This window comes from Gigantopelta aegis, chromosome 3 (genome assembly GCF_016097555.1).
Source record: "Gigantopelta aegis isolate Gae_Host chromosome 3, Gae_host_genome, whole genome shotgun sequence".
In the NCBI taxonomy this organism is placed as follows: domain Eukaryota; kingdom Metazoa; phylum Mollusca; class Gastropoda; order Neomphalida; family Peltospiridae; genus Gigantopelta; species Gigantopelta aegis.
In genome coordinates, this window is record NC_054701.1 from 55,643,188 (window position 1) to 55,662,439 (window position 19,252).

The 19,252-nt window shown below is 42.8% G+C and overlaps 1 protein-coding gene across 1 annotated transcript in view; it reads right to left on the bottom strand.

Moving 5' to 3' along the window:
- The window catches only part of LOC121368272 (protein MTO1 homolog, mitochondrial-like), a 201,890-nt gene extending 182,938 nt beyond the window's left edge, over positions 1-18,952 (bottom strand). The window contains exons 1-4 of the mRNA XM_041492929.1: positions 18,878-18,952; positions 7,340-7,548; positions 3,810-3,905; positions 1,059-1,114 (exon numbers count right to left, since the gene is read on the bottom strand). Coding sequence (XP_041348863.1) covers positions 1,059-1,114; positions 3,810-3,905; positions 7,340-7,535 — 348 coding nt within the window. The 5' untranslated portion in view covers positions 7,536-7,548; positions 18,878-18,952. The remainder of the gene's footprint in view (positions 1-1,058; positions 1,115-3,809; positions 3,906-7,339; positions 7,549-18,877) is intronic.
- Between the last annotated feature and the right edge of the window lie 300 nt (positions 18,953-19,252).

Here is a 19,252-nt window from a genome sequence, read left to right on the forward strand (position 1 = left end):
TTTCAGAGTTGATGGTTTATTATAATAATAAGTTTTAATATATTTATCTCTTATAGTATAGTAGAACGGACAAACTAGAACAAAGTGATATCCGTCTTCTAGTACATTCATGTTGCAGAGATTACTTATCCTATTGCTTCTATTGATATGATGGTATCTGCCCGTTTCTATGGAGAGAATATGTGCAGAAAGTCTAAATTTACTCAAAATACGTTTATATTTCAGGGCGACAGGTTTCTGAAGGTAAGGTTGTAGACAAAAATTATGTAAAGTGCCTAGATCATACAAAAAATTAATGAACAGATTTCACTGATCATTCCTAAATTAATTAAACCATATGAGGGCTTTAGATCTCACTAATTTGGGCACAATAGAAGTTTTGTCTGTTCTGAGCATGACGTCTTTTTATTGCAGTATAATGTTAGTAACTGCTGGCTGCTGAAGAGTTGTAGATACGTCATGTTATTTTAATCTAATTAAAGCTTAAGTTAATATTGCAGTGGTTTTGAGGTGAAATGTTTTGAGGTCAGCATGTTTGTACACACTACAGGTGACTATTGAGTAATAAATCTACTCATATGACTAACTCAGTAAACAAGACATAACATCTCACCCACACTGCAGGTGACTAGTGAGTAATAAATCTACTCATATGACTAACTCAGTGAACAAGACATAACGTCTCACCTACACTACAGGTGGATATTGAGTAATAAATCTACTCATATGACTGGCTCAGTGAACAAGACATAACGTCTCACCTACACTGCAGGTGGATATTGAGTAATAAATCTACTCATATGACTAACTCAGTGAACAAGACATAACGTCTCACCTACACTGCAGGTGGATATTGAGTAATAAATCTACTCATATGACTGGCTCAGTGAACAAGACATAACGTCTCACCTACACTGCAGGTGGATATTGAGTAATAAATCTACTCATATGACTAACTCAGTGAACAAGACATAACGTCTCACCTACACTGCAGGTGGATATTGAGTAATAAATCTACTCATATGACTGGCTCAAAAACCCCAAATATAAAGTCTTACCCACACAGCAGGACCTTTTCTCCTGTTGAGAATTTTATATTGCAATCCAGATTTATCTGTAACATAACAGAGATATGGTCATGCTTAATAAATAACAAAGGTAAAATGAAGACACATTTTGAACGTAGTAAAGTAATTTAATGTTTATTAAACAGTTTACTGTGTCAACAGATTTGTGATGTGAAGCTATCAAGAATTGGTGTGAACAGATTTGTGATGTGAAGCTATCAAGAATTGGTATCAACAGATACAGTAGACTTAGAATAGGTGGGCGGGATGTAAAGTTCAGTGGTAAAGAACTTGTTTGATGAGCAGTCGGTTTAGGATCGATCCCCGACAGTGGGTCCATTGGTCTATTTCTCTTTCCAGCCAGTGCACCACAACTGGTATATCAAAGCTTGTACTATGTACTATCCTGCCTGTGGGATGATGCATCCCACAGAAAGGATAGCACATATAAAAGATCCTTTGCTACTAATGAAACATGTAGTGGGTTTCCTCTCTAAGATATCCAGTAGTTGATGATTAATAAATCAATGTTCTCTAATGGTGTCATTAAACAAAACAAACTTTTTCCTAGAATAGTTGAACTAACTTGGTGCACATATAAAAGATCCCTTGCAACTAATGGAACAATGTAGTGGGTTTCCTCTCTAAGACTACAGGTCAAAATTACCAAATGTTTGACATCCAATAGTTGATAATTTATAAATCAATGTTCTCTAGTGGTGTCATTAAACAAAACAAACTTTATCCTAGAATAGTTGAACTAACTTGGTATCACTTGAGTCTGGGATACCCAGAACCAGCAATGCCTGCTGGGTAATCATGTGGGTCATACTAGTTGGTAGACACACTGACAGAACAAAATTAATGTAATTGCAATGCCATGTAGGAATACATTCAAAATAACTCATTGAAATTAGGTGTTTTACCTACTTCAACAATCACTGTATCACTATATGAGAACAGATTTTCACTGATCTTGTTATAGGTTCTTGGGCAGTTGTAATGGTCCTCTGATGGCTATATTAGCCCTTGGCATTGTTCGGCCCTATATAGCCATTATAACTGCCCTCGGACCTATAACAAGGCCAATATTAATTTGTTTAAAAAACATATAAAAAGTAGATAAATCAGTTTTCATATAACTGACGGATTTCCAGTTGTGAAATAAAGCTGACGGATTTCCAGTTGTCAAAGAAAAACAGCGACATGTATTCACCACCTTGTCTCTAGTTATTGTATGTTCAAACAAAAAGGGCAAATGTATTGTTTCTTGGTTATAATACAGAGAGCGAATACATACAAGTAGCAATCCAGCTGTTTGATATCCAATGATAGGACATTTTTTTCATTTCAACTTATTTTTCGTGCTTATATCCAATTAAGGTTCAAGCACGCTGTCCTGGGCACACACCTCATCTATCTGAGCTGTCTGTCCAGGACAGTGGGTTAGTTGTTAGTGGTTAGTGAGAAAGAAGAGAGTGTAGTGGTCTTAACCAATGAATTGTTAAAACTTGCTCTGGGTAAGAGCTGGCACCGGGCTGTGAACCCTGTATACCTACATGTATCAGCCTTATGTCTGATGGATTAACCACGACACCACCGAGGCTGGTATAAAAGGACAAACAATAGGCAAAGCATCAAAGTGGAGACAAATACGTTTCTAAGAAAATTCTAAATTCTGTAAGCGGTTCCTAGTGAAGACTGTCCACAGTTACATGACATCTACTGGCAAATATCCACTCCCAGTCTCACACTGTAGCTTTGACATACATACCTGCATATGCACCAAATGCGGAACTCACAAATATACAAAACTTAAAAGTTTTTATTTAAAAATCTAATCGATATCTGGGTTTATTATATACATAGCTATGAAATATACAGGTCTGCAGAAACCATCAAAGTGATATTTGGTAATAAGTCACATTTTCACTGTAGTTTAGTTACAGTGAAAATATAGAAATCATATTTATATTTTTGTGACCAAGTTCATGATTCAATTATCTCCCTTTATTGATTGTAATTGGAAAAAAAGAAAAAAAAGTAATTTAAACAATAGTACCTACACTTATAAAAAAAGTGTAACATCTGTAAAATATCTGAAAATGATAATGCCAAATAATGGTGACACAAAATCCTGTCATTGAGTGTAAGATAAAATTCAAGGTTTTTTGGGGTTGTTATTTTTATGATCGCTTTGTCAGGTTCATTAAATAATTATAAATTTAATAATTAAATGAGTTTAATTTGTTTTGTTTTTTTGTTTTTAAAGTCCATGGTCAAGTAAATTTTAAGAAAAATTTCCAGCAGAACAAATATATTGTGACGTTACATGTTTTTGATAGCATAAGCGAAAGATATTAATTTACAAAAAGTGAAAGATATTGTCAAAAGTTAGGAAAGATGTATTAGACCATTTCATAGTGTTTTTTCTAATACAATTTTTATGTCAACTTGTGATGTGTGAAAACCATATTTTCACTCATTGCATCGCAATTCATGAAAATATGTTTTTCACACATCACTTGTTGACACAAAAATCATATTCGAAACCCCCCATGAAATAACCTCTATATACCTGAATTAGGGATATTTATAAAACAATCAGTTAGAACCATTCCATATATAAAAGTAGTGTATTTTATTGTGGACAGGGCTTCTTCAATGATTATGTAAAATAAATACTGAAACAAATACATGTGCCATTTGCTGTGTACTACTATCTAGACTTGAGCTGCTTACCACAGATACGTGCACAGACGCCATCAAGAGCATCAATCTCCTTCATCAGGTGACCTTTACCAATCCCACCAAATGACGGATTACATGACATTTCACCTGCAATGTGAAAAAAAACTTTTCATATTATCATTACACAGACAAGTAAAAACACCAAGCTTGCTTTACAAAAACAAAATGATATCTTTACCACAACAAAAATCACTTCTTTTTTCTATTTAAATAATAATTACCCATATTTATAGATATTTGTAAAACAAAATTTGTAAACTGGGCATCTTGGATATGTAAAGATATTCTGGTTTACAATATCAGATGTGGATTGTGGTGGACTAATATCACTGTTTAAACAAGTGTCAACACATTGTGAAACAGTTAATTAATCATAATTTAGTTAATTGTATAAAAATAAAAATCGCATACATTTGGTAATTCTAACACATAGTCATCAGAGGATGTTAATTCAGCAAGGGATCTTTTACATGCACTTTCCCACAGACAGGAAAGCACTTACCACAGCCATTGACCAGTTGTGGCACACTGGTTGGAATGAAAAAAAAAATCCAATCAGTTGAATGGATCCATAGAGGTGGTTCAATCCTGCCATGCAAGCACCTCAAGTGAACACTCAACCGACTGAGCTAAATACCACCCACACCCAGCCTGTCTATAGAGATAATTGGTAAAATATATATATATTATATTTACACAAAAAAGAAAATTACCTGTAAAAATAAAAAGGTAAATTTATACAAGTCAGTTGAGTGACATTATTTGTGTACAGATTGGTATTACTGGGTAATAATAGAAGTGAACACCTTTCACAAGCACCTTGCAACAGATGGAATGAATGAATGAATGAATGTTTAACGACACCCCAGCATGAAAAATACATCGGCTATTGGGTGTCAAACTATGGTATCTAAGTAACTGCAACAGTATATTTGTCATATGTAAATTCTCATAATTATTGTTCAAATGTTTAAATTATTGTTTAAATGCTTAAATGTTATTTTTAATTTTAGTGTTTGTATTGTTAAAATTCATTATTTTAGATTGTATCAATTGAATGAATGAATGAATGAATGTTTAATGACACCCTAGCACGAAAAATACATCGGCTATTGGGTGTCAATCTATGGTAATGAAAACAAATAAAGTGATGATCAACATCAATATAAAAATTTAAGATTTAAATAAAAATACAGTGTATACAAATATCACAGAGAGATACTGACTTTTACTCAAAACTTTAATTGTATCCCAAAGAAAACAAGGGGATTTGTGCTGTATTAGCCATTCTCAAAGGGAATGTTACACCTCTGCACCATGGTGAGGTTACAGCACCTGCAGGGGAGCAACAGATGGATGCATCATGAGGTCAGATACCGAACTCTAAATGACCTGTAAATGACTGCCATGTTGACCATGTATGTGTATAAATATTTTATTAAAGGTCTTTCAGCAATATTTCTCAAATTATTTATGTCATATGCAGTAAATGAAGCATTCTTGAATGAGCTAATTCCATTTGCAGTTTACTGTCAATAAAAACACCACCGCTGGTTTGAACCAATCAATCAACAAAATGGCTGTACCATAGTTCCATGGATTTCTTTTTTATAACAATGGAAAATTCACTAATGAAGAAAAATTAACACTATAATATGCTGTAGGGAAATGCATCTGCTCCTTAAGAGAACATGTATTATTTGATTTGTACAATTACTGCACATTAAAAGATTAGCAATAATTTAAAGTGACATTTCAGTGCTTTATACCCCTAGGCACACATGGTAACTTCATAAACATGAGAAAATCAATCAAATCAAATCATTACAAAATAATGAAATAATGTACATATACCAAAAGGTGACAAACGAAAGAGATGAAAAATATTCAACATATGAGCAAATACTGCCCCACAGATTATGTCAAAGGCTGTGGTTGTCTGCCATCCTATCTGTGAAAAAGTACATATAAAAGATCCTTTGCTGATAATTTGTAGGAGTAACTTATGTGGTGGAAAAAGAGTGTCTTCTTTCTCTGTAAATATATCACAATTACCTTTAGATAGGTACCTTGTAGCTGTAGTTTAAAACATTCCTTTCTTTTCAATGTAAACGTATTAAACCTAATCTTAGGGTAACAAAGTTGAGATATAAATTGCTTTAGGTCAGGAGCATTACTGCCATCAGTAAAGTTCCTCAATGATGGCAAAATGTTTACAACTGATATACCTTTTGTGCCAATATTTAACATTTGTATATTTGAATATGTCAACATATAGCAAAACAACCTTTCAGTCATGTTTATTTGCTGCAAAAGTAACTTTTTTAAACTTGGGCAGTTTAACAGACAACAATTTATTTTCTTAAGTTTGAGCCCTGTATAATCTGCCAATCTAATAATATAAAAAGGCAGGAAGCCGGATGTGGCTTAGTGCATGGTAGAATTAATGCTTGTCTGAGGTGCAACAGACCACAGGATCGATCACAGTTGGGGGATCGACCAATTTGAGGGTTTCCCATTTCAGACTGAGCTCCACAACTAATATATCAAAAGTTTAGGTCTGTGATATCCCGTCTATGGAGACAGTATGTATAAAGGATGCATTAATACTTCAAACTCATTAAGAATAACCTCTCATTTTCGACAATAATATACACAGCCAAACAATTTGGGATGTCTTGAAATAAACACTGTGCTAACCTAGAATATTAAAATATAAATTTTTTCTTTTACTTACAAAATTCAGGGCATAATATTTCACACAAACTTTAAATTTGTGTGAATCACCAAACAGGTTATGTGGTGAACAGTTATGTTCTAAAATTGAAAGTTGAAAACCTAAACTTTTTTCACATATTTCAAAAATGTTCTAAACTGATTGTTTGACCTAAAATGTTTAACCTAAAAAAACTGTATACAGTGTTTAAGCTAGAATCCTGAAATATGTAAATGGTATTTAACCTGAAATATGTATACGGTTTTTAACCTAGAATACTTAAATACACACAAGGTGTTTAACGTAAAATACTGCAATATGTTTAACCTAGCTATAGTACTGAAATATGTACATGGTATTTAACTTGAATACTAAAATATGAACATGGTTTTGTGTACATGGTGTTTAACCTAGAATACTGAAATATGTATAAAGTGTTTAACCTAGAATACTGAAATATGTATAAAGTGTTTAACCTAGAATACTGAAATGTGTACATGGTGTTTAACCTAGAATACTGAAATATGTATAAAGTGTTTAACCTAAAATACTGAAATATGTATAAAGTGTTTAACCTAGAATACTGAAATATGTATAAAGTGTTTAACCTATATGTAGAATACTGAAATATGTATAGTGTTTAACCTATATGTAGAATACTGAAATACAGTGTTTAACATAGAATGAAATACACAAGGTGTTTAACCTAGAATGTTGAAGTATGTACAAGGTGTTTAACCTAGAATGTTGAAGTATGTACAAGGTGTTTAACCTAGAATGTTGAAGTATGTACAAGGTGTTTAACCTATCGTATCAATCTTGTGCGTCACCAAGAGAGTCTTGGCTCCCATCCTCGCCGCAGCACACGCTGCCTCCGTCCCCGCATGGCCCCCGCCCACCACGATCACGTCAAATACAGCACTCGTGTTACTACAGTGACGGGCATTTTTCAACACTCCTGACACACGAGTCAATCTCTTCACTGCAGAAATCATTCTCATGAATGTCAACCAGCTGAAAGAGAAACACACTACATTATTATATAGTCACATTTTCAAGGTCCATTCACAATTTTTAACAAGTGAAAACCATTTTTTTTTGTATTACTATTTTTATTTCTCCATTCCAAATCTCAATGCATGTTAAAAAAAACAAAAAACAAAACAAACTGTAAACAAATTAATTAAAATTTTATTTTAATAAATTTAAAATTAAAAAAAAAAAGTTCACTCAGAAGAACATGCAAAGATTTAACTATAAGCCAAGTGTCAGTGATGTGGGAAAAATGGAGCTATATGCTGCTGATGCCACCATTGGAAAAGTAATACCTAGATATGATCCCTCCTTTTTACTATGTAAAGAAGAGACAAAAATGGACTTGTCATCTCATGGTAGGGAAGCAGACCTCCACGTCACATCCCTGTAATCTTCCCCTGATCATGGGAGTGAACAAGACCTCCACGTTACATCCCTGTAATCTTCCCCTGATCATAGGAGTGAACAAGACCTCCACATCACGTCCCTGTAACCGTCCCCTGATCATAGGAGTGAACCAGACCTCCACGTCACGCCCTGTAATCTTCCCTTGATCATGGGAGGGAACCTGACCTCCATGTCACATCCTGTAATCTTCCCCTGATCATGTGAGTGAACCAGACCTCCACGTCACGTCCTGTAATCTTCCCCTGATCATGGGAGTGAACCAGACTCCACGTCACGTCTTGTAATCTTCCCCTGATCATGGGAGTGAACCAGACCTCCATGTCACGACCTGTAATCTTCCCCTGATCATGGGAGTGAACCAGACCTCCACGTCACGTCTTGTAATCTTCCCCTGATCATGGGAGTGAACCAGACCTCCACGTCACGACCTGTAATCTTCCCCTGATCATGGGAGTGAACCAGACCTCCACGTCACGACCTGTAATCTTCCCCTGATCATGGGAGTGAACAAGACCTCCACGTCACGTCTTGTAATCTTCCCCTGATCATGCGAGTGAACCAGACCTCCACATCACATCCTGTAATCTTCCCCTGATCATGGGAGTGAACAAGACCTCCACGTCACGTCCCTGTAATCTTCCCTTGATCATGGGAGTGAACCAGACCTCCACGTCACGTCCTGTAATCTTCCCCTGATCATGGGAGTGAACCAGACCTCCACGTCACATCCTGTAATCTTCCCTTGATCATGGGAGGGAATAAGACCTCCACGTTACGTCCCTGTAATCTTCCCCTGATCATGGCATGCACTGAAAATGAATGCTTCATCATACCTGGATCACAGGGTTCAAATGTTACTAAGGCAATGACAGTAAAACTGTGGTTGCCTCGAAAAATTGGATGTTGCTGACACATGTAATCTCCTCCTGATCATGAGAGGGAAGCAGACCTCCACGTCACGTCCCTGTCATCTTCCCCTGATCATGGTAGGGAACCAGACCTCCATGTCACGTCCCTGTAACCTTCCCCTGATCATGGTAGGGAACAAGACCTCCACGTCACGTCCCTGTAATCTTCCCCTGATCATGAGAGTGAACCAGACCTCCACGTCACATCCTGTAATCTTCCCCTGATCATGGGAGTGAACCAGACTCCACGTCACGTCCGTTAATCTTCCCCTGATCATGTGAGTGAACCAGACCTCCACGTCACGTCCTGTAATCTTCCCCTGATCATGGGAGTGAACCAGACCTCCACGTCACGTCCTGTAATCTTCCCCTGATCATGGGAGTGAACCAGACCTCCACGTCACGTCCTGTAATCTTCCCCTGATCATGGGAGTGAACCAGACCTCCACGTCACGTCCTGTAATCTTCCCCTGATCATGGGAGTGAACCAGACTCCACGTCACGTCCTGTAATCTTCCCCTGATCATGTGAGTGAACCAGACTCCACGTCACGTCCTGTAATCTTCCCCTGATCATGTGAATGAACCAGACCTCCACGTCACGTCCTGTAATCTTCCCCTGATCACGGGAGTGAACCAGACCTCCACGTCACGTCCTGTAATCTTCCCCTGATCATGGGAGTGAACAAGACCTCCACGTCACGTCCTGTAATCTTCCCTTGATCATGGGAGTGAACAAGACCTCCACGTCACGCCCTGTAATCTTCACCTGATCATGGCATCCACTGAAAATGAATGCTTCATCATACCTGGATCACAGGGTTCAAATGTTACCATGGTAATGACAGTAAAACTGTGGTTGCCTCGAAAAATTGGATGTTGCTGACACATGTAATCTCCTCCTGATCATGAGAGGGAAGCAGACCTCCAAGTCATGTCCCTGTAATCTCCTCCTGATCATGGGAGGTCTGGTTCCCTACCATGATCAGGGGAGGATTACAGGGACGTGACATAGAGGTCTGGTTCCCTACCATGATCAGGGGAATATTACGTGACGTGGAGGTTTGCTTCCCTCCCATGATCATGTGTAGATTACATGGACGTGACACCATGATCAGGGGAAGATGACAGGGACGTGACTTGGAGGTCTGGTTCACTCCCATGATCACGAGAAGATGACAGGGACGTGACATGGACGTCTGGTTCACTCCCATGATCAGGGGAAGGTTACAGGGACGTGACATTGAGGTCTGGTTCCCTCCCATTATCAGGGGTAGATTACAGGGATGTGACATGGAGGTCTGGTTCCCACAATGATCAGGGGGAAATTGCAGGGATGTGACATGGAGGCCTGATTCCCTACCATGATCAGGGGAAGATTGCAGGGAGGTGACATGGAGATCTGTTTCCCTACCATGATCAGGGGAAGGTTACAGGGACGTGACATGGAGGTCTGGTTCCCTCCCATGATCACGGGAAGGTTACAGGGACGTGACATGGAGGTCTGGTTCCCTCCCATGATCAGGGGAAGATTACAGGGACGTGACATGGAGGTCTGGTTCCCTCCCATGATCAGGGGAAGGTTACAGGGACGTGACATTGAGGTCTGGTTCCCTCCCATTATCAGGGGTAGATTACAGGGATGTGACATGGAGGTCTGGTTCCCACAATGATCAGGGGGAAATTGCAGGGATGTGACATGGAGGCCTGATTCCCTACCATGATCAGGGGAAGATTGCAGGGAGGTGACATGGAGATCTGTTTCCCTACCATGATCAGGGGAAGGTTACAGGGACGTGACATGGAGGTCTCGTTGCCTCCCATGATCAGGGGAAGATTACAGGGACGTGACATTGAGGTCTGGTTCCCTCCCATGATCAGGGGTAGATTACAGGGATGTGACATGGAGGTCTGGTTCCCACAATGATCAGGGGAAGATGACAGGGAAGTGACATGGGAGGGAAACAAATCTCCATGTCACATCCCCTGTAATCTTCTCATGATCATGGGAGGGAACCAGACCTCCATGCCACGTCCCTGTAACCTTCCCCTGATCATTGGAGGGAACCAGACCTCCATGTCACGTCCCTGTAACCTTCCCCTGATCATGGGAGGTAACCAGACCTCCATGTCACATCCTGTAACCTTCCCCTGATCATGGGAGGGAACCAGACCTCCATGTCACGTCCCTGTAATCTTCCCCTGATCATGGGAGGGAACCAGACCTCCATGTCACGTCCCTGTAACCTTCCCGTGATCATGGGAGGGAACCAGACCTCCATGTCACGTCCCTGTAATCACCTCCTGATTATGACAGGGAAGCAGACCTCCACGTCACATCTGTGTCATCTTCCCTTGATCATGTGAGGGAACCAAACCTCCGTGTAATCTTCCCCTGATCATGGTAGGGAACCAGACCTCCACATCACGTCCCTGTAATCTTTCCCTGATCATGGAAGGGAAGCAGACCTCCACGTCATGTCCCTGTAATCTTCCCCTGATAATGGAAGGGAACCAGACCTCCATGTCACGTCCTGTAATCTTCCCCTGATCATGGTAGATAAGCAGACCTCCGCGTTACGTTCCTGTAATCTTCCCCTGATAATGGGAGGGAAGCAGACCTCCACGTCACGTCCTGTAATCTTCCCCTGATCATGGGAGGGAACCAGACCTCCATGTTACGTCCCTGTAATCTTCCCCTGATAATGGAAGGGAAGCAGACCTCCACGTCACGTCCCTGTAATCTTCCCCTGATAATGGGAGGGAAGCAGACCTCCATGTCACGTCCTATAATCTTCCCCTGATAATGGGAGTGAACCAAACCTCCACGTTACGTCCCTGTAATCTTCCCCTGATCATGGGAGGGAACCAGACCTCCACGTCACATCCCTGTAATCTTCCCCTGATCATGGGAAGGAATCAGACCTCCATGTCACGTCCCTTTAATCTTCTCCTGATCATGCGAGGGAAGCAAACCTCTGTGTCACGTCCCTGTAATCTACACATGATCATGGGAGGGAAGCAGACCTCCACGTCACGTAATATTCCCCTGATCATGGTAGGGAACCAGACCTCTATGTCACGTCCCCTGTAATATTCCCCTGATCATGGTAGGGAACCAGATGTCCATGTCACATCCCTGTAATCTACCCCTGATCATGGGAGGGAACCAGACCTCAATGTCACATCCCTGTAATCTTCCCCTGATCATGGGAGGGAACCAGACCTCAATGTCACGTCCCTGTAACCGTCCCCTGATCATGGGATGGAACCAGACCACCATGTCATGTCCCTGTAATCTTCCCCTGATCATGGGAGGGAACCAGACCTCCATGTCACGTCCCTGTAACCTTCCCCTGATCATGGGAGGGAACCAGATCTCCATGTCACATCCTGTAACCTTGCTCCTCATCATGGGAGGGAACCAAACCTCCATGTCACATCCCTGTAATCTTCCCCTGATCATGAGAGGGAACCAGACCTCCATGTCACATCCCTGTAACCTTCCCCTGATCATGGGAGGGAACCAGACCTCCATGTCACGTCCCTGTCATCTTCTCGTGATCATGGGAGTTAAGGAGACCTCCATGTCACTTCCCTGTCATCTTTCCCTGATCATGGGAGGGAACCAGACCTCCATGGTTACAGGATGTGACATGGAGGTCTGGTTACCTCCCATGATCAGGGGAAGGTTACAGGGATGTGACATGGAGGTCTGGTTCCCACAATGATCAGGGGAAGATGACAGGGAAGTGACATGGGAGGGAAACAAATCTCCATGTCACATCCCCTGTAATCTTCTCCTGATCATGGGAGGGAACCAGACCTCCATGTCACGTCCCTGTAACCTTCCCCTGATCATTGGAGGGAACCAGACCTCCATGTCACATCCCTGTAACCTTCCCCTGATCATGGGAGGTAACCAGACCTCCATGTCACATCCTGTAACCTTCCCCTGATCATGGGAGGGAACCAGACCTCCATGTCACGTCCCTGTAATCTTCCCCTGATCATGGGAGGGAACCAGACCTCCATGTCACGTCCCTGTAACCTTCCCGTGATCATGGGAGGGAACCAGACCTCCATGTCACGTCCCTGTAATCTCCTCCTGATTATGACAGGGAAGCAGACCTCCACGTCACATCTGTGTCATCTTCCCTTGATCATGTGAGGGAACCAAACCTCCATGTAATCTTCCCCTGATCATGGTAGGGAACCAGACCCCCACATCACGTCCCTGTAATCTTTCCCTGATCATGGAAGGGAAGCAGACCTCCACGTCATGTCCCTGTAATCTTCCCCTGATAATGGAAGGGAACCAGACCTCCATGTCACGTCCTGTAATCTTCCCCTGATCATGGTAGGGAAGCAGACCTCCACGTTACGTTCCTGTAATCTTTCCCTGATAATGGGAGGGAAGCAGACCTCCACGTCACGTCCTGTAATCTTCCCCTGATCATGGGAGGGAACCAGACCTCCATGTTACGTCCCTGTAATCTTCCCCTGATAATGGAAGGGAAGCAGACCTCCACGTCACGTCCCTGTAATCTTCCCCTGATAATGGGAGGGAAGCAGACCTCCATGTCACGTCCTATAATCTTCCCCTGATAATGGGAGTGAACCAAACCTCCACGTTACGTCCCTGTAATCTTCCCCTGATCATGGGAGGGAACCAGACCTCCACGTCACATCCCTGTAATCTTCCCCTGATCATGGGAGGGAACCAGACCTCCATGTCACATCCCTGTAATCTTCCCCTGATCATGGGAAGGAATCAGACCTCCATGTCACGTCCCTTTAATCTCCTCCTGATCATGGGAGGGAAGCAAACCTCTGTGTCACGTCCCTGTAATCTACACATGATCATGGGAGGGAAGCAGACCTCCACGTCACGTAATATTCCCCTGATCATGGTAGGGAACCAGACCTCTATGTCACGTCCCTGTAATCTTCCCCTGATCATGGTAGGGAACCAGATGTCCATGTCACATCCCTGTAATCTACCCCTGATCATGGGAGGGAACCAGACCTCAATGTCACATCCCTGTAATCTTCCCCTGATCATGGGAGGGAACCAGACCTCAATGTCACGTCCCTGTAACCGTCCCCTGATCATGGGATGGAACCAGACCACCATGTCACGTCCCTGTAATCTTCCCCTGATCATGGGAGGGAACCAGACCTCCATGTCACGTCCCTGTAACCTTCCCCTGATCATGGGAGGGAACCAGATCTCCATGTCACATCCTGTAACCTTCCCCTGATCATGGGAGGGAACCAAACCTCCATGTCACATCCCTGTAATCTTCCCCTGATCATGGGAGGGAACCAGACCTCCATGTCACATCCCTGTAACCTTCCCCTGATCATGGGAGAGACCAGACCTCCATGTCACGTCCCTGTCATCTTCTCGTGATCATGGGAGTTAAGCAGACCTCCATGTCACGTCCCTGTCATCTTCTCGTGATCATGGGAGTTAAGCAGACCTCCATGTCACTTCCCTGTCATCTTTCCCTGATCATGGGAGGGAACCAGACCTCCATGCCACGTCCCTGTAATCTTCCCCTGATCATGGTAGGGAACCAGACCTCCATGTCACGTCCCTGTAATCTTCCCCTGATCATGGGAGGGAACCAGACCTCCATGTCACGTCCCTGTAACCTTCCCCTGATCATGGGAGGGAACCAGACCTCCACGTCACATCCGTGTCATCTTCCCTTGATCATGGGAGTTAAGCAGACCTCCATGTCACTTCCCTGTCATCTTTCCCTGATCATGGGAGGGAACCAGACCTCCATGCCACGTCCCTGTAATCTTCCCCTGATCATGGTAGGGAACCAGACCTCCATGTCACGTCCCTGTAATCTTCCCCTGATCATGGGAGGGAAACAGACCTCCATGTCATGTCCCTGTAACCTTCCCCTGATCATGGGAGGGAACCAGACCTCCACGTCACATCCGTGTCATCTTCCCTTGATCATGGGAGGGAACCAATCCTCCATGTAATCTTCCCCTGATCATGGTAGGGAACCAGACATCCACATCACGTCCCTGTAATCTTTCCCTGATCATGGAATGGAAACAGACTTCCACGTCATGTCCCTGTAATCTTCCCCTGATAATGGAAGGGAACCAGACCTCCACGTCACGTCCTGTAATCTTCCCCTGATCATGGTAGGGAAGCAGACCTCCACGTTACGTCCCTGTAATCTTCCCCTGATAATGGAAGGGAAGCAGACCTCCACGTCACATCCCTGTAATCTTCCCCTGATAATGGGAGGGAAGCAGACCTCCATGTCACGTCCTATAATCTTCCCCTGATAATGGGAGTGAACCAAACCTCCACGTTACGTCCCTGTAATCTTCCCCTGATCATGGGAGGGAACCAGACCTCCACGTCACATCCCTGTAATCTTCCCCTGATCATGGGAGGGAACCAGACCTCCATGTCACATCCCTGTAATCTTCCCCTGATCATGGGAAGGAATCAGACCTCCATGTCACGTCCCTTTAATCTCCTCCTGATCATGGGAGGGAAGCAAACCTCTGTGTCACGTCCCTGTAATCTACACATGATCATGGGAGGGAAGCAGACCTCCACGTCACGTAATATTCCCCTGATCATGGTAGGGAACTGTAATCTTCCCCTGATCCTGTATGATCATGGAGGGAACCAGACCTCCAGGGAATCTTCAGACCTCTATGTCACGTCCCTGTAATCTTCCCCTGATCATGGTAGGGAACCAGATGTCCATGTCACATCCCTGTAATCTACCCCTGATCATGGGAGGGAACCAGACCTCAATGTCACATCCCTGTAATCTTCCCCTGATCATGGGAGGGAACCAGACCTCAATGTCACGTCCCTGTAACCGTCCCCTGATCATGGGATGGAACCAGACCACCATGTCACGTCCCTGTAATCTTCCCCTGATAATGGGAGGGAAGCAGACCTCCACGTAACGTCCTGTAATATTCCCCTGATCATGGGAGGGAACCAGACCTCCACGTTACGTCCCTGTAATCTTCGCCTGATAATGGAAGGGAAGCAGACCTCCACGTCACGTCCCTGTAATCTTCCCCTGATAATGGGAGGGAAGCGGACCTCCATGTCACGTCCTATAATCTTCCCCTGATCATGGGAATGAACCAAACCTCCACGTGACGTCCCTGTAATCTTCCCCTGATCATGGGAGGGAAGCAGACCTCCACGTCATGTCCCTGTAATCTTCCCCTGATAATGGAAGGGAACCAGACCTCCACATCACGTTGTGTAATCTTCCCCTGATCATGGGAGGGAACCAGATCTCCACGTCACCTCCCTGTAATCTTCCCCTGATCATGGGAGGGAAGCAGACCTCCACGTGATGTCCCTGTACTCTTCCCCTAATAATGGAAGGGAACCAGACTTCCACGTCACATTGTGTAATCTTCCCCTGATCATGGTAGGGAAGCAGACATCCACGTTACGTCCCTGTAATCTTCCCCTGATAATGGGAGGGAAGCAGACCTCCACGTCACGTCCTGTAATCTTCCCCTGATCATGGGAGGGAACCAGACCTCCACGTTATGTCCCTGTAATCTTCCCCTGATAATGGAAGGGAAGCAGACCTCCACGTCATGTCCCTGTAATCTTCCCCTGATAATGGGAGGGAAGCGGACCTCCATGTCACGTCCTATAATCTTCCCCTGATAATGAGAGGGAACCAGACCTCCATGCCACCTCCCTGTAATCTTCCCCTGATCATGGGAGGGAACCAGACCTCCATGTCACGTCCCTGTAATCTTCCCCTGATCATGGGAAGGAATCAGACCTCCATGTCACGTCCCTGTAATCTTCCCCTGATCATGGGAAGGAATCAGACCTCCATGTCACGTCCCTGTAATCTCCTCCTGATCATGGGAGGGAAGCAGACCTCTGTGTCACGTTCCTGTAATCTACACATGATCATGGGAGGGAAGCAGAACTCCACTTCACGTAATCTTCCCCTGATCATGGTAGGGAACCAGACCTTCACATCATGTCCTGTAATCTTCCCCTGATCATGGGAGTGAACCAGACCTCCACGTCACGTCCCTGTAATCTTCCCCTGATCATGGGAGGGAACCAGACCTTCACATCACGTCCTGTAATCTTCCCCTGATCATGGGAGTGAACCAGACCTCCACGTCACGTCCTGTAATCTTCCCCTGATCATGGGAGTGAACCAGACCTCCACGTCACGCCCTGTAATCTTCCCCTGATCATGGGAGTGAACCAGACCTCCACATCATGTCCTGTAATCTTCCCCTGATCATGGGAGTGAACCAGACCTCCACATCACGCCCTGTAATCTTCCCCTGATCATGGCATCCACTGAAAATGAATGCTTCATCATACCTGGATCACAGGGTTCAAATGTTACCATGGCAATGACAGTAAAACTGTGGTTGCCGCGAAAAATTGGATGTTGCTGACACATGTTGTAAATGTAAGAAATAGTAAAATTAGCATTGGTAATATGATATGATGAACTGAAGGTTTGTGGCATCAGATTTAGGATTTTTGTTTTATTTTAGACACAGTTGATGGCTTTAGAATTGGTTTTAGAATTTTCCAGATTTATTACATACAATCATCTCTAGCACTTATTAAACAGGTGAGGGCTATAGTGCATGGGGCATGTTATTTGACTTATATCAATACTTTTCTTAATATGCACGGTGAGTTGCTTCCCTCTATGTAGCATATTTAAAATGGCGGGGAACTTTTGACGGCTGTCATTGGAAAATTTATTTTGTTAATAATGACACAAGTACTTCAATCGGGATTTAGTGAGTACGGTAAATTAAAAAATTTGGTTTGTGTGTCCATTTGTTGCACTATTTTGGTTGAAAAACATCTAAAACATGGTACCATAAGTTTTGAATACCAGCTATGTATGTATGTAACAAGGTTCAGACGTAGAAGAACCACACAATCTACGTCCCTTCAGACCAGAGAGGGCTAGAGGTCACTCGAGCTACAAGGCTATTAGTGTGGTCCCCTCCCAAAAAATCTAGTTTACTGTTTAGCAGTAACATAATACAGTGTATTCATTTATTGTTAGTCGGGAACATGGTTGGCTTGGTAATCCAAGGAAAGACTGATATAATATATGTTAGGAGTCGTTCAAATATTATGTAACACTATTTATGTCCACATCAGACACACTCCTTCCCCCTGTAACGCTAGACAATACACCTGCTAAAATATTGCGTAATGCTTCGAAAGCCCCCCCCCCCCCCCCCCCCCCACCTTCACAAATAAGTTCTGCGATGGGTGTAATATAATTTTAATGTACTGTTTTGGCATTTGGGAAAGCGCAGATACACATTTCTACTCGATTTGTATACAGTATACCCTAGCTGTAACTACCTACATTAAACATTGTCGCGTGACAGCGCGGTTATGAATTTGTTTTTAAAAAACCTGGTAGGACTTTCCTTTGGCACTGTCACGTAGCGTAGGCTATAATAATAAAGAACATTATAAATACTTATCATTGAGTTAGGGTTAAGGTTAGGGTTAGTGACAGTGCCAAAGGAAAGTCCTTCCAAAAACGTTTAGTAATAAATATTTTTTAAAGTGTTACATAACACTGTTAAATACACCCACCCACCCCATATAACGTTTGGACCTACACCCACCCACCCCTTCGAGCGTTACGTAATATTTGAATGACCCCTTAGTGAATGGGAACTATTTACGTGCCCTATCCACAAGGGTTCAGGCACGCCCACCACGGACTTGGTTTCTGACCTCGCCTGAAGCCAATTCTGGGGCGGGAGGGGATGTTAGTGTATTTTTCAGTGTAGACGTGTCTTTTTAAAACTTGCACCCCTTCGCCCTCCCTAGAAATACCCTTTCATCATCCTCAATATTATGCCAGCCTATGGCAATGCAATTATGATGAATTACGCTACAACATTATTTTTAAAGGGTATATTACAAAAGTAAATAGCAAAACCTACTAATTGATTTGATACCAACGTATATCATTTTGACACTTCGCTCAACTCAAAACACAAGCAAAAACAACATACCCATGTGTCTTGTTACCTAACACTGTCACGGGCCCAATGATTGGATTGACGTCTTTAAAATGTTCTAGGACCAATCACAATTTACGTTTCAAAAGGAAATCCCAAAGCTTTAGGACTGCGGCTAATGATACTCAACCGGATTGTATCGGAGGCTATTCGTACGGATAACATTAAACAGCATAACAAAACATTCCTCGTGTTCATCTCGACACAATTGAAATGAGAAAGAAAATATAAAACAAACAATACATTAGGTGGTTATACATAATATCCATAATAATACTAGAGACAGTGTAGTGGGTG